The 14,478-nt window shown below is 36.8% G+C and overlaps 1 protein-coding gene across 6 annotated transcripts in view; it reads left to right on the forward strand.

The window, feature by feature from the left end:
* The window catches only part of ASAH2 (N-acylsphingosine amidohydrolase 2), a 115,325-nt gene that overhangs the window by 76,326 nt on the left and 24,521 nt on the right, over positions 1-14,478 (forward strand). For all 6 annotated transcript variants that reach the window (XM_055119594.1, XM_055119595.1, XM_055119597.1 and 3 more), the window contains 6 exons: positions 3,899-3,985; positions 4,406-4,510; positions 4,605-4,686; positions 9,513-9,628; positions 10,914-11,008; positions 13,533-13,572. In XM_055119594.1, the coding sequence (XP_054975569.1) occupies positions 3,899-3,985; positions 4,406-4,510; positions 4,605-4,686; positions 9,513-9,628; positions 10,914-11,008; positions 13,533-13,572 (525 nt within the window). The remainder of the gene's footprint in view (positions 1-3,898; positions 3,986-4,405; positions 4,511-4,604; positions 4,687-9,512; positions 9,629-10,913; positions 11,009-13,532; positions 13,573-14,478) is intronic.

The following is a 14,478-nucleotide window of genomic DNA, read 5'->3' on the forward strand; positions in this document are numbered from 1 at the left end:
AAGACAGTATTTGCTTTAGGCAGGGGAGTTGGGGAAGGATCCTCAAAGTGGTGCTCAGGAGGTCTTAGAGGATGGGGCACTGTCCTACCCCTATGGTGTTAGGGATGCCCAGGTCATCTCACAGTGCCGGGTGGTGAACATCTAGGACCACAGTGGTGGTCTGGGGATTAAAATAGGGTTGATCACATGCAGTCATGTACCATAACCTATGTACTATCTTTTCAATTCTCCATCTCCAAAAGAAAAAGTGTTTTACGATTTACTGTGTTTTTTTAAAAAATTTGATATTGAATTTAATTTGAAATTTTTGAGCCATTGTCTGGATAATGAAAGACAAGAGTAAAATATCATCATCATCATCATCATCATCATCATCATCATCATCATCATCATTATCCTGTTGATTCTCAAATTTCTCGAGCAGTCTCAGTACTGTCGTTTCTTTAAAAATATTTTTTAAATTTAGAAAATAGCTCTACTGTATCTTTGAGCAATGCTGTATGATGGTTAAACATTCAAACAATATTGAAAAGTTTTCAAAATTAAATTCATAAAAAGATGCATCTACTTATTCTAAAATGACCCTCACAATTATTTTGTGTTTGATTTTGGGATTGGGGTATATGCTCTGCTAAGTGGTCACTCTGATGACTACTGAGGTCATCAGATCATATGTTGTACTAGAGGATCATATGTTGTACCAGGAATTGAACCGCAGTCAGTGGCATGCAAGGCAAGAACCTTAGTCTCTGTACAATCTCTCTGGCCCCTTACTTGAAACTATAATGAACATTCTTCCAGACAAGTTTTTCCTGCCTTTGTGTAATATAAGTATGTGCATGTAATTTTACATATATGGTATCAGATGCTTTTGCTATTCTAGTTCCTGCTTCCAAATTTCCACTAAATCTACTTTAAAACATAATTGATTTCAGAATTTTCAATTTTAAGTCTATAGTTAAAATTAACCATTCCCTATTCTTAAATATTTCCTTCCTACTCTGTCTTTCTTCTGTCATCCTCTATTTTTCTTCTTTTATTCCTTTCGTTCATATAAATATGCTGTGTCACTGTGATTTTGTACACATTTCACATATATGAGTTTCATTTTCCATAAAATTCTCAACAATGTGTTTGTTGTCAAAGAGAAGGAATGTCGAACATTCTGCTACATATTACACCGATGTTCTCTGAATCACATTGCCACCCACAGCACATGAGTGACAGATCCACCCAATTCTCACAAACATCTCTTTTAATCTTTGCCAACACTCTATGCAAAGGTTCTCTCTTCAAAGTTTAAATGTATGTTTAGTCATGAGATTGAGCATGTTGTAAGGTTGCATGTCCATTTGCATTTCTCTTTTTGAAACTCTCCTATTTCATCTGAACTTCATGGAGTGTCTATTGGTAGATTGACTGCTCCTCTTCTTTCTCCTCCTCCCCTCTCCCTCCTCCTCCTCCTCCTCCTCCTCCTCCTCCTCCTCCTCCTCCTCGTTGTATTCCTTCCTAGATTTACAGTGATATAATTAGTTTTTTTAGGCAATAAGATAAAATTTTTATTTTTTTAAACCACAACTAGGAATTATTTTATTTACTTAAAATTTTTATTAAGTTGTTTGGGGCTGGAGTGATATCACAGTGGGTAGGGTGTTTGCCTTGTATGCGAATGACCCAGGTTCGATTCCTCCACCCCTCTCCGAGAGCCCGGCAAGCTACCAAGAGTATCCCACCCGCATGGCAGAGTCTAGCAAGCTACCCATGACATATTCGATATGCCAAAAACAGTAACAATAAGTCTCATAATGGAGACATCACTGGTGCCCGCTCGAGCAAATGGATGAACAACAGCATCACAGTGCTACAGTGCTATTAAGTTGTTCATGATGATTTATTACATTCAATATTCCAATACCAATCCCACCACTGTTGCACCTTCCCACCACCATTATTTCCAGTTTTCTCAACCACCACCCAAGCCTGCCCCAATAGCAGGCCCTATATGATTCATTTTATATTGATTGTTATGAATAATTCTTTATAAATGATCAAAAAAATTCCCTTAGAAGAAAGTGTGTGAAGATTGCTGCATCTTACTCTGGAGCCATTAGCTCTTGTATGGGAGATTACTAACATGGTGCTTCAGGTTAAACCTTATGTGTTAATATTTTCTTAATTGAGATTAGTTACCTTTTACTTTACATCCCATCCAATGTGGTGTGCTACTTCTAGTATATCAGTGGTGTAGAGTTTAAGATGTCCCAGCCACATGCTCTGAGAATTCTGAAACTATGAGTGGGGTGATACAGCTGGAGTTAAATTTTTAACTGGATGTTGAGTTGGGGTCCAGATGGATTTCTGCCTCTTGTTAATCTCTTTTGAGATTTACTTATGAGTCTTTGGATTATGGCCAGTTAATGAGCTTATATGGCAACAGAGACAGTTCTTGGGCAAGACTACCAGGCCTTCCAGAGCACAAGGAATGGGAGAAGGTAGCCCATCCCTGTCTCCATGAGAGCCTGGAGACTTTGCTCACAAAACCCACATACCTGAGTTTTTCAACATGTTTATTCCTGGATGAAGCTCATCTGGAGCCTATAAATTTGTCCATGACCACGTCAGTGAATGGAGTGTGGAGGTTTTTGACTGCCGGGTCTTTGTTTGGGCAGGTGGTAGACTCATCCCCCACCATGGTGATATATTTAGTGCATAGCATTGTGAATGTTGAATGAATCCAATATGATTTTGCTTTATATGTAGATATTTTTTCCTAAAAATAAGAGAAAAACCAAAGCCAATGTTTGTGCACATCTGGCAGCGCTCAGGGTTTATGCCTGGCTCTGCATTTAGGGATCACTCTTCACTGTGCTCAGGGGAACATATGTGGTCCTGGGGATCAAACCCAGATCTTTATGTGCAAGGCAAGAGACCTCCCACTGTGCTCTCTCTCCAAGGCTCAGTTTTCTAATATATTTTTTGGGTCACACCCAGCGATGCTCAGGGGTTACTCCTGGCTTTGCACTCAGGAATTACTCCTGGCGGTGCTTGGGGGACCATATGGGATGCCAGGGATCGAACCCGGGTCGGCCACATGCAAGGCAAATGCCCTACCCGCTGTGCTATTGCTCTGGCCCTCAGTTTCATAATTTTTAAAGGTATATTTACTCATATTTTTTTCTTTCTTTCTTTCTTCTTCTTCTTCTTTTTTTTTTTTTGCTTTTTGGGGGTCACACCCAGTGATGCTCAGGGGTTACTCCTGACTCTACACTCAAGAATTATTCTTGGCGGTGCTTAGGGGGCCATATGGAATGCCAGGGATCAAACCCAGGTCGGCTATGTGCAAGGCAAATGCCCTCCCCACTGTACTTTTGCTCCAGCCCCTCATATTTTCTTAAGTAATTTTATTCCATTTATAATACTTTAGTATGTGATCATTCTCAAAATTTCCAGAATCAGATAAAGAGGCAGGTTTTCATATTTTTCCAGGAGATTGGTCCAGTGTAATTCTATTTGAATTTCCATTTAAGATTATCATGAGAAAAAGGTGTGGACAACAACGCAAGTAGAAAAGAGCTGCAGTGAACAGAAAGATGAAGGTGCAGTTTTAGCTCAGATGTTGGCTATCTGTATGAACTCTGGCAAGTCTTTTAACAAAGTTGAGCCTTAATTTCTTTATTTTCAAAAGGAAGGTGCTGGAATAGATGGTCAAAAGACAGTCACTGTTCCATTTTCATGATTGGTTGTACTGTTTTCATCTTTAGATTGAGAGAACATCTGAGAAGAAACGCTAGAATGTTATTTAAAAACAACTACTTTTCTTAGATTCACTTGGTATTTTACATTTCTTTAAAGAGTTGCTTATTTCACTAAGAAGATATTTTGTCTTATTTTATCCCAGCCGAACATGTGCATGTCCCAGGGACCTGGGGAGAATATGCTTGACAGCACACAAATCATAGGGCGGATCTTATATCAGAGAGCAAAGGTAAGCCACGACCCAGCTCCTTATGCCTTTATTTGTAATTGACTGACATTTTCATTAGGAAAGAGATCATTATAAGGAAGACAAGCTCGAACCTCAGCTGGAAACATGTCAGTGAGAAGGCTGCTTCCATAAGTCCCAGTGACTTCTTGTGTCTAACTCCTTATAGGAAGTACCCTTAAAACCAAGTTATCAAGAAAACACTCCATTTCTTATTGAAAGCAGATTGAAGAGTTGTGTGCCATAGTCTGTGTTACAAGACTAACATATTTGTGGAGAATACACCCAATCCATCCATCTTTGGGACTTTTGAACTTTTGTGAACCACCTACGGTTGCTAGAGAAATTCATGTGTAATAATTGGATATTCACTGGTGTGAGAATTCATTTGCTTATAACCATAATCTTGTGTGTATTTTCTAGGAACTGTCTGCCTCTGCCTCCCAGGAGGTGACTGGACCCCTGGCTTCAGCCCATCAGTGGGTGAACATGACGGACGTCACTGTCAGGGTCAATAGCTCACACAGTGTAAGAGCTTCTCAGTCACTGGTTAGAGATCGCAAGGCTGCCACTCTAGGCTGAGCTCATGGCTAACTTGAAATTTAATGACTGTTTCCCTTAGGTAAAAACATGTAAACCAGCATTGGGCTACAGTTTTGCAGCTGGCACAATTGATGGAGTTGGAGGCCTCGATATTCCGCAGGGTGAGGTGAAGTGTGTTGAAATGAGTGGTCTTAAAGCCTAAGTTTTATTCTTTAATAAGTTTAATGTTAGCCTTAAGATGTTTAAAATGCTTAAAATAGCAAATAGCCAACATACGTATTTGCTATTTTATAAATTAATATCTGTATATGCTACACTATGTCACTAAAAGTCAATCTTTTCTCCTCTATATTACAATATAGAGAAGAAATTTTTCTTTTTTTTTGGTGGGGGATTGGGACATGGCTAGTTAAAATCAAGGCTTACTCCTGGCTTCGTGTTCATGGATCATTCCTTGTGAGGCTCAGGGAACCCCATGGGGTGCCCAGGATTAAACTCAGGACATGTAACTCTGTTAAATAATTTGAGGACCTGCCAGACTATTTCCAAAATAGTTGTACATTTTACATTCCTGCTAGCAGTTTGACAATTCTGGTTTCTTCACATCCTCACCAATACTTGTTTCTATCTGACTTTGTGAGTTTAGACACTGTGGATGGATTAGAGGGTAGAATAGTATATCATTATTATTTTGATTTGCATATTTCTAATAGTTTATGACCTTGGTCATCTTTTCTTGTACCAGCAATTTTTTGTATCTTAGAAAAATATCTATTCATACATTATTTCATTTTAAAATTGAGCTGTTTTCATTTTTCTGATTCAACTGTAAGCATTCTTTACATATTCTCTTTACAAGTTATTTATCAGACATGACATTTGTCCACATTTTCTCTTATTTGGTTGTGTTTTCACTTTCTTAATAGTATCCTTTCAAGAACAGAGGTTTTTATTTAGATGAGATACAAATTATTATTTTTCTTTTGTTCCTCATGCTCTTGAAGTCCTTACTAAATCGAAGATCATAAAGATGAATCCTAATTTATCTTAAGAGTTTTATAGTTTTGGCTATTTCTTTTAGGTCTTTGATTTATTTTTTAATTAACTTTCACATATGGTGTGAAGGGTCTAACTTTGTTCTTTATTGCTATCTAGTTATCTCAGTACTATGTTAAAATATCCCCGCCTCCCCCCCACCCCCCCCAGTGATTAAACAATTTCGGCATACTTGAAAGCCAGTTGCCCATAGACACAGAACTTTATTTATGAATCTTCAAAACTATTTTGTAGATCTATACATTTTTGTTTTGTTTTTTGGGGCCACACTGGTGGTGCTCAGGGCTTACTTTTGGCTTTGCACTCAATAATCTCTCTTGATGGGGCACAGGGGACCATATGGATGCACGAATTGAATCTAAGTTGGCCGAGTACAAGGCAAGCCCTACTAGCAATTGCCTTGGCCCCTTTACATCTATTTTTGTGTATCAACCTTTCTGGATTACTGTTTCTTCTCAGTAAATATTGAAATAAGAATGTAAGCCTTATTATGTTCTTCTTCAAGATTGTTTTCAGTTAGTCTGAGTCCTTTGCAATTCAAATTTTAGAATCAACTTTTAAATTTCTACAACTGGGGAACATTGTAAACTTAATCATTTTGAATTTTCTGATCCATGACTATGGAAACTTTTTTTTTTTTGCTTTTTGGGTAACACCCGGTGATGCACAGGGGTTACTCCTGGCTCATGCACTCAGGAATTACCCCTGGCGGTGCTTGGGGGACCATATGGGATGCTGGGAATCAAACCTGGGTTGGCCACATGCAAAGCAAATGCCATACATGCTGTGCTATTGCTCCAGCCCTGACTATGGAAACTTTTTCATTTATTTAGATCTTGAATTCCTTTCAACAGCATTTTGTAGTTTACAGAGTGTAAGTCTTGTACTTTTGTTAAATTAATCAAGTACTTTATTCCCCCTCCCATTGTTTCTATTGTAGTGACCAGGGGTTGCACACTCTTATTTATGGGGCTTGCACACTTAGTGGAGGAGCTCACCAGCTCACACAATTTAATTATGATGCTTGTAATCATACTGTCTAGGGTTGTATATACTTAACCTCTTAACTCTAGTACCCAGGCCCATTCTGAGTATAGTGCCTGCTGGGGGTTACTGTGCTGTTCACACACATTCAGTCAGGGTTATAGTCCTGGCTGCAGTACTCACACAGTTTAGCTGCAGTGTTCATACATACCTGAGTGTGTAACGGAGATTGTGAATGGAGTTGTTAATGGAGTTTCAGACAGCAGGTCCATTGCATGTGAGAATGTGCACAGCACCAGGATTGCAACTAATGATCTCCAGTCTCCAAGGCTCTTTGCCACTGGGCTACTCTTTTTTTTTTAAGTTTTATTTTTTTTATTTTATTAAAAAAATTCTTTTATTTTTTTGGTGAATCACCATGAGGCACAGTTACAGTCTTACAAACTTTCGTGCTTACATTTTAGTCATACAATAATCAAGTACCCATTCCTCCACCAGTGCTCATTCTCCACCAACAATGTTCTTAGTATCTCTCCCACCACCACCTCATTGCCCCCTCCACCCCCACGCTGCTCCCCTGACTCTGTGGCAGGCGTATTCCCTTTTACTGTCTGTCTCCTTTTGGGTGTTGTGGTTTGCAATACAGGTGTTTAGTGGCCATCATGCTCGGTCTATAGTCTACTTCAGCACACATTTCCCCTCCATAGTGGACTCTCCAAGCATCTTTTACTTGGTGGCCACTTCTCTATCTGAGCTGCCTTTTCCCCCAGCATGTGAGGCCGGCTTCCATGCCATGGAGCAATCCTCCTAGTCCTTGTTTCTACTATCCTAGGCTGTTAGTTTCCCATTCTGTTGCTTTATATTCCACAAATGAGTGCAGTTCTTCTATGTCTGTCTCTCTCTTTCTGACTCATTTCACTTAGCATGATATTCTCCATGTTGATCCACTTATATGCAAATTTCATGACTTCATCTTTTCTAATATCTGCATAGTATTCCATTGCATAGATGTACCAAAGTTTCTTTAACCAGTCATCTATTCTCAGGAAATTGGTTTTTTTTTCAGATTCTAGCTATTGTAAACAGCACCGTAATGAACGTACAAGTGCAAATGTCATTTCTACTATATATTTTTTGTATCTCTTGGATATATTCCCAGAAGTGGTATTGCTGGGTCAAATGGGAACTCAATTTCTAATTTTTTTAGATACGTCCCTGATGATTAGTGATACCACTGGGCTACTCTTAAGCCCCAATGAATGTTCTTCTTTATGATTGTTTTGTAAATGGAGTTCTTTTTTAAAGAAATCTTTTGGGGTTATATTTGGCTGTGTTCAGGGATTACTCTTGGCTCTGCACTTAACAATTACTCCTGGTGGTGATTGGGAGACCATTTGGGATGCAGGGTATTGGTTCCAGTTCAGCCGTGTGCAAGGAAAATACCTCACCTGTTGTTCTATAGCTCTGGCCCTGTAAATGAAATTCTTTATACTTAATTTGAGATTATTTGTCACAGGTGTCCAGAAATGTGATTAGAACTATATACTGATTTTGTAGAACTTGTTTATTTTAATATTTTAGCGGATTACTTGGGGTTTTATATAATCTAGAAAGTAGAACAAATTTTATTTCTTTATTGCAATCTTTGCTTCTATTTCTTCCCTAATTACCCTGGGTACAATCTCACCTATATGGTAAAATAGAAGCGGCAAAAGTACAAATACTTGCATTATTCCTGAAAGTCCAGGGTAAACATTCAATCACTCATTAGTAATTATTATACTAGATATAGTTTTTCTCATAGTTTCCCTTTATTGGGAAGATGTCTCTTTTTATTCTTAATTTGAATTATTATGAAGTGAAGTGACATCAAATTTTTTTCCAAATGCTTTTTCTACATCTATTGAGCTGGTCATTTAAATTCTGGTCACTCAGTGAGTTGGTCACTGGTGACTTAAATTCTATTGATATTTATTGAATTAATTTTTTATGTTAAATCTATTTTTTATTTATTTTTTATAACATATAGTCTTTTTTATATATTTGTGGATTCCCTTTGTTGGGATTTTGGTTTTGGTTTTTGCCATGGGGACCATACCTGGTGGTACTTGGGGCCAAGATCACTTCAAGGGTGCTCAAAGGCCATATTGTGGCAGGAATTGAACAAGGGCCTTGCACATGTAAGGCATGTGCTCTACTACTTCACACATATCCCTTGTATTAGTTTGCTGGAAATTTATTTCAGATCTTTGTATCTATATTCATAGAGATGCTGATTTGCAATCTTCCTTTCTTGTGATCATTTTGCCTTTTTTGTTAGGGTAATATTAGTATCAAATAATGAGTTTCAGCTACTTTTGGTTCTCTATTTCTTCTAATTGCTCATTTTGGTTTTTGTATTTTGGTGCTCAATTATTCAATTTATGTATATTTGCAATTGTTTTTCTAATGGAGTAGAGATTCCAAATGCATGTTTTTGTAGCAAGGAACTTTGTGGATTTTAAACATGGCTGTTATTTTTTTCCTTGTTCCTGGATGTGTGTGTGTGTGTGTGTGTGTGTGTGTGTGTGTGTGCATGTGTGAGTGTGAATGCACAAATGTGCATGAATATGTGTATGTGTAGAAAATCAAGTGATAAGCTCTTTCAAGTCAATTAACTTTTACTCAGGCTGAAGATGTCATTCTTTCAGTTGTTCAACCAGGGAGAAATGGACATGGTTAGTTCTATTGTAAATTAAACATGTCATGTTGTTTTTATTATTTTTATTTTGTTATTTTATTTGTGCATGAAAAACAAAACTTGCTTCTCCTATTATGTAAAATGCTTGGAATCATTGAACAACTTTGAACAAATATTTGGTGCTCCTAAGTGTATTTTTTGTAAAATATTTTTTTAAATGGTGACTTTCAGAACATTCGTGTATAATAATTAAAGTATTCTAAATAGGGACACTGGAAGGGATTCCATTTTGGGATACTATTCGTGATCAAATACTGGGCAAACCATCTGTAGAAATCACAGAATGCCATAAACCAAAACCAATCCTTCTTCATACTGGAGAGGTAATGCATCTAGATTTTATACTGAAAGTATTAGTGTTTTTTGAAATTGTGAATAATATATAATTGGTAGATCTCTGTTCAAATTGGTCTTTTATTTAGATATTCTAAATCTAACTGCTGAGTTTTCTCTTTTTGTGTTTGGTTTTGTTTTGGGGCCATACCCAATTGTGCTGAGGGCTTATTCCTCATTCTCAGGGACCACTTCTGGCTGGTTCAGGGGACCAGAGGGGATGCTGGGGATTTCACCCAGAGCAATCATGCAGGGCAAACTCCCTACTTGCTGTGTTATTGCTCAGACCCCAGACATCAAAGTTTTCACGTTAAAAATAAGAAAACTATAAGCTAAGGAACAAGTGATAGAACTTTATATGAACTGACTTAGAATTTTTGCATTCTGATAAATAACTAAACATTAGAACAGTGGAAAAAATAGAATTTTTCTTATTTAGATTTATTTTGTTTATGCCTAGATGGGAATTTACAAAGAATTCCTCAGAGAAAAGCATTTCTGAAATGTATTCATGTCGCAGTTTTAACAGCTATTAACTAAATCAGTTTTCTTAAGACACTCCTTTGGAACAATGATTTTCACATTATAAATGTTAAAGGGTCATGTTAATGTACATAAAATCATTTATTGACAGGAAAATGTGTAGATAAATTTCCCCTAACATTCAAATAAAATTCTTTAAGAAGAGAGGAAAAAGGAAACAGTGAAGGAAAAACTTGATATTAATCTGAATATGAAAATAAATATTCTCTAGGAGAAAATTTAGAAACTCAGGCAAAATTTGGGAACTGAACATTTAAATTGCTATTAGTAAAAGAAGGAGATCATTATGTTCATCCATTCTAACTTATGAAGGTTTTAGCTCATTTTGTATTAGTTACCACTGTACTCTAGGAGAAATATTGGTTGTTTTTCTATGTTGTAATTTCACAGTGACAAATGCCTGCCCCCAACTTCATTGATGAGAAACATTGATTAGAAATTAAGTCTAGGTTAATGGGTCAGTGACATTAACATTTGAAATTCTTATTATGACTAGCTATTTAAGACTATCTAATAAAATAGAAAGAAAATCGGTAATGGTAGGATAATGGTAGGATACCAAACAAATAAAAAACCCAAAAACAACAACAAAAACGCAAGAAACAAGCCTGATGAAACCAATAGCTAGAAGTGCTTTAAATCCTTTAATAAAGGAATTTCTGTGAATACCACTTATCTCTTAACCATTGGAAGAAGTTATTCTTAACAGTGCTTAATGTTTTTAATTCCTAGTTGTTAAAGCCTCATCCCTGGCACCCAGAGATTGTTGATGTTCAGATTATTACTCTTGGGTCTTTGGCCATTGCTGCCATTCCTGGGGAACTTACGTAAGTTGTTTTTATTTTTTTTCAGTAAAAATTATTGTTATGGTTGGCTGTTACTGATAGGTAGTTTGGTTTAAAAATAAAATTTAGAAAAATTATTTCCAATTTAAATAACACAGGAATGATTATTTTAATGGAAATACCTGAAAGAATGTTAAAATGAAGGTAATTTAAACAATTTTATCAGATATTAGAATTATGAAAAAGTTTTACTAGCTTTATTGAGAGAGAATCAGTAACACTGCTATAAAATTTAAGTATATAGCATAATGATTTTGCATTTATGTATACATATGTATATATGTACTTGTCACAACATTTTTTTTTCTTTTTTGGGTCACACCTAGCGATGCATAGGGGTTACTCCTGGCTCATGCACTCAGGAATTACTCCTGGTGGTGCTCGGGGAGCCATATGGGATGCTGGGAATCGAAGCCAATCTGCCTCATGAAAGGCAAACCCTACCCTCTGTGCTATCGCTCCAGCCCTTTGTCACAATAAATTGAGTCTTCACTGATCATCTATATTCTGATATAGAACCAAAAATGTTTTGTTTCTGCTTTTGTGTCACACTTGGCTGTGCTCAGGGCTTACTTTTGGCTTTGCACTCAGGGATCACTCCTGGTGGACTCAGGGATCACGGTCTACTATCCTAAGTAGACACCGGGGATCTAATGTGCAAGGCAAGTACCCTACCTGCCTTGAGCCACAATAAGTGAATTTTTAAAGTTTTCAACCACACCCAGCTATGCTCAAGTGTTACTACTGCCTCTGTGCTCAGGCATCATCGCTGTGAGGCTCCGAGGACCATTTGAGATGACAGGGATTGAACCTTGGTTGTCTGCGTGCCAGCAAGTCCTTCCACTCCACTGTATTAACACTCTGGCTCCTGGCTTTTGATTTTTCTTTTCCCCGTTTAAGGAGTGGATGGTGACAAAATTGGGTGGAGATGGTAACAAGTTACAAACTTGTAATTATAAATTAGTACTGGGATGTAATTTACCTCACAGGGCTGTAATTAACCGAGTGTGCTATATTTGAAATTTGTTGATGAAGTAGACCCCCAAATTCTCTTCAGTATAATGTTTTAAATCTATTCCTTATAAAATCTTTCTAAACCTACAAGTATTTTAAGCATTTTAAGAAGAATCTTTACTGAGGTCCCAATTCCTGGATTGTTGGAAATCCCTGAATATTCTCTTTTCCAGTTTTCCCTCTTCCAATCAAATCCACCATCAAAACTTATGATCTATCCAACACTTTCATTTGCTCCCAAACTGGGTTAAGCCAATTATATCTTCTCAGATTGTTACAATGCTGGGTTCAATTCCCAGCATCTCATATGGTCCCCTGAGCACTGCCAGGAGTAATTCCTGAGTGCAGAACCAGGAGTAGCCCCTGTGCATTGCTGGGTGTGACCCAAAAAGAAAGAAAAAAAATAGAAAAAAAATAAAATCTTATCTCACTTTTCTGCTTTCTTCCTTTTTTCATGTGTGGGTATGTGGTTTTTTTCTCAACAAAACAGCCACAGTAATCCCTTTTAAATATTAAATTAAAGTGTATTATCATTGAAAACCCTTGTTTCCCATCTTATTTTAAGTAAATACTCAAATATTTACAATATCACATAAGACTTACTGCATCCTGTGGACTTGGAAGCCTTTCTGATTTTATTTCATACCATCTTCCCTTTGCTCACTCCTACTTCTGACACCTTTACTTAACTGCACTTGCCAGGCACACCAAGCAGGCTCCCATGTTAGGGATATTGAACGTCCAGGGTTTTTTTTTTTGCCCATAACACTTACCCTCTTCTGGTCTCTAGGACCAATTTTTTTGTTGTTGCTTCTTCTCTATTAAAATCACTGATTGGAAATGTCAGTCCTGTTTTTCCTATATGACATTGTCTTTCCAAACCATCACTGCCAGCATCACATCACCACCAACTCCAGCATTAATAGGAACACAGTGACCTCCACCACTGCCATTCATCTTAACCTGACTTTATTACTCTCCAGAGCATTTGTGAGCTTTGAAAATATGCTTTGCTTAAACTTTCATTTTTATTTGCTGACCAATTTCTTTCCCTAGGCTGTGAACAACTTACTGTTGTGTCGTTAGTAACAGTAGACAGTATAAGTAGATTTGGTAGAGAAGTAGTGTTTTGCTGAAGAATTAAATCAACAAATTAAATGATAAGTTCTTCATAGGGAGGACCATTTTCTACTTGCCTTTACTGTTATTAAACTAGAGCATAATTAAAATAAATGAATGGAAAATAATTGTGATATTCATTGTTCTTATTTCCTACCATCAACTTTTCCTTTTCAGCCTAGAATGTGCTTTGAAGTTAATCAGGAAAGAAAGCTCCACTTTAATTTCATACTTTCAATGAATTCTTAGATATTTTATTTTACTGTTTGTGTGATGAACCAGGGTAACTTTTGGCTTTTGGTACAAGTCTTTCCTTATACTTTTCACACATTCTGACTAGTAAAACACAAATAATTCTGTTTTCTTGACTTAGGACCATGTCTGGACGAAGACTTAGGGAGGCAGTTCAAGAAGTAAGTTAATAAAATATCTGTATTAATATTTGGTGAAGAGAAAAGAATTCCCTTTTTCTTTATGTGACCATTAAAGTTAATATTCCTAAAATGACTAAAATGACACCTCTTAAAAATAACAACCAGAGATAAGTAGGATTACTTGCTGGATAAGCACAAATTTTAAAAAATGAATTATTATGAGGTCAAAATATTTTATTGGTATTTTAAATACAAAATATTAAAAATTTTAAGTTGATGTTTTATCAATAAAATTACTAAATAAATCATATATACCTAAATATCTTAAAGTCCTATATTTCTTTATTCTAAGTTCAAGAATTCACTGGATCACTGTCAGGATCACTGTCATCCCATTGCTCATCAATTTGTTCGAGCGAGCACCAGTAACATCTCTCATCGAGACACTTGTTACTGTTTTTGGCGTATCCAATACGCACGGGTAGCTTGCCAGGCTCTGCCGTGTGGGCTCGATACTCTCAGTAGCTTGCCAGGCTCCCTGAGAGGGGCGGAGGAATTGAACTCGGGTCGGCCACGTGAAAGGTGAAAGCCCAACCGCTGTGCTATCGTTAAAATTTATGTAGGAATTTTGTAGTTTACCAATCTTTATGATCTTCTATAAATTTAGTAAGTACCAAAAATGACATAAATGTTCTAAATGACAGCCATTATACTTTTTAGGAAACTCTAAAATTTATACCTTAGTAGTAAAAAAATTTTACATTGGCAAATGCACTTGTAAAGATGCCTTTAGAGCTACTAACTTGTTCAATTGTTGATCAGAGTTATGGGTTTTATTTTTCATCAAATGTATTGCATATTATGCATTCCCTGTTTTTTAAAAAATTCAGGAATTATATTGAGGCATTTGATACTAATGATTCTTATGTGTGGTCATGGGTCAAG

This window comes from Sorex araneus, chromosome 11 (genome assembly GCF_027595985.1).
Source record: "Sorex araneus isolate mSorAra2 chromosome 11, mSorAra2.pri, whole genome shotgun sequence".
Classification (NCBI taxonomy): Eukaryota; Metazoa; Chordata; class Mammalia; order Eulipotyphla; family Soricidae; genus Sorex; species Sorex araneus.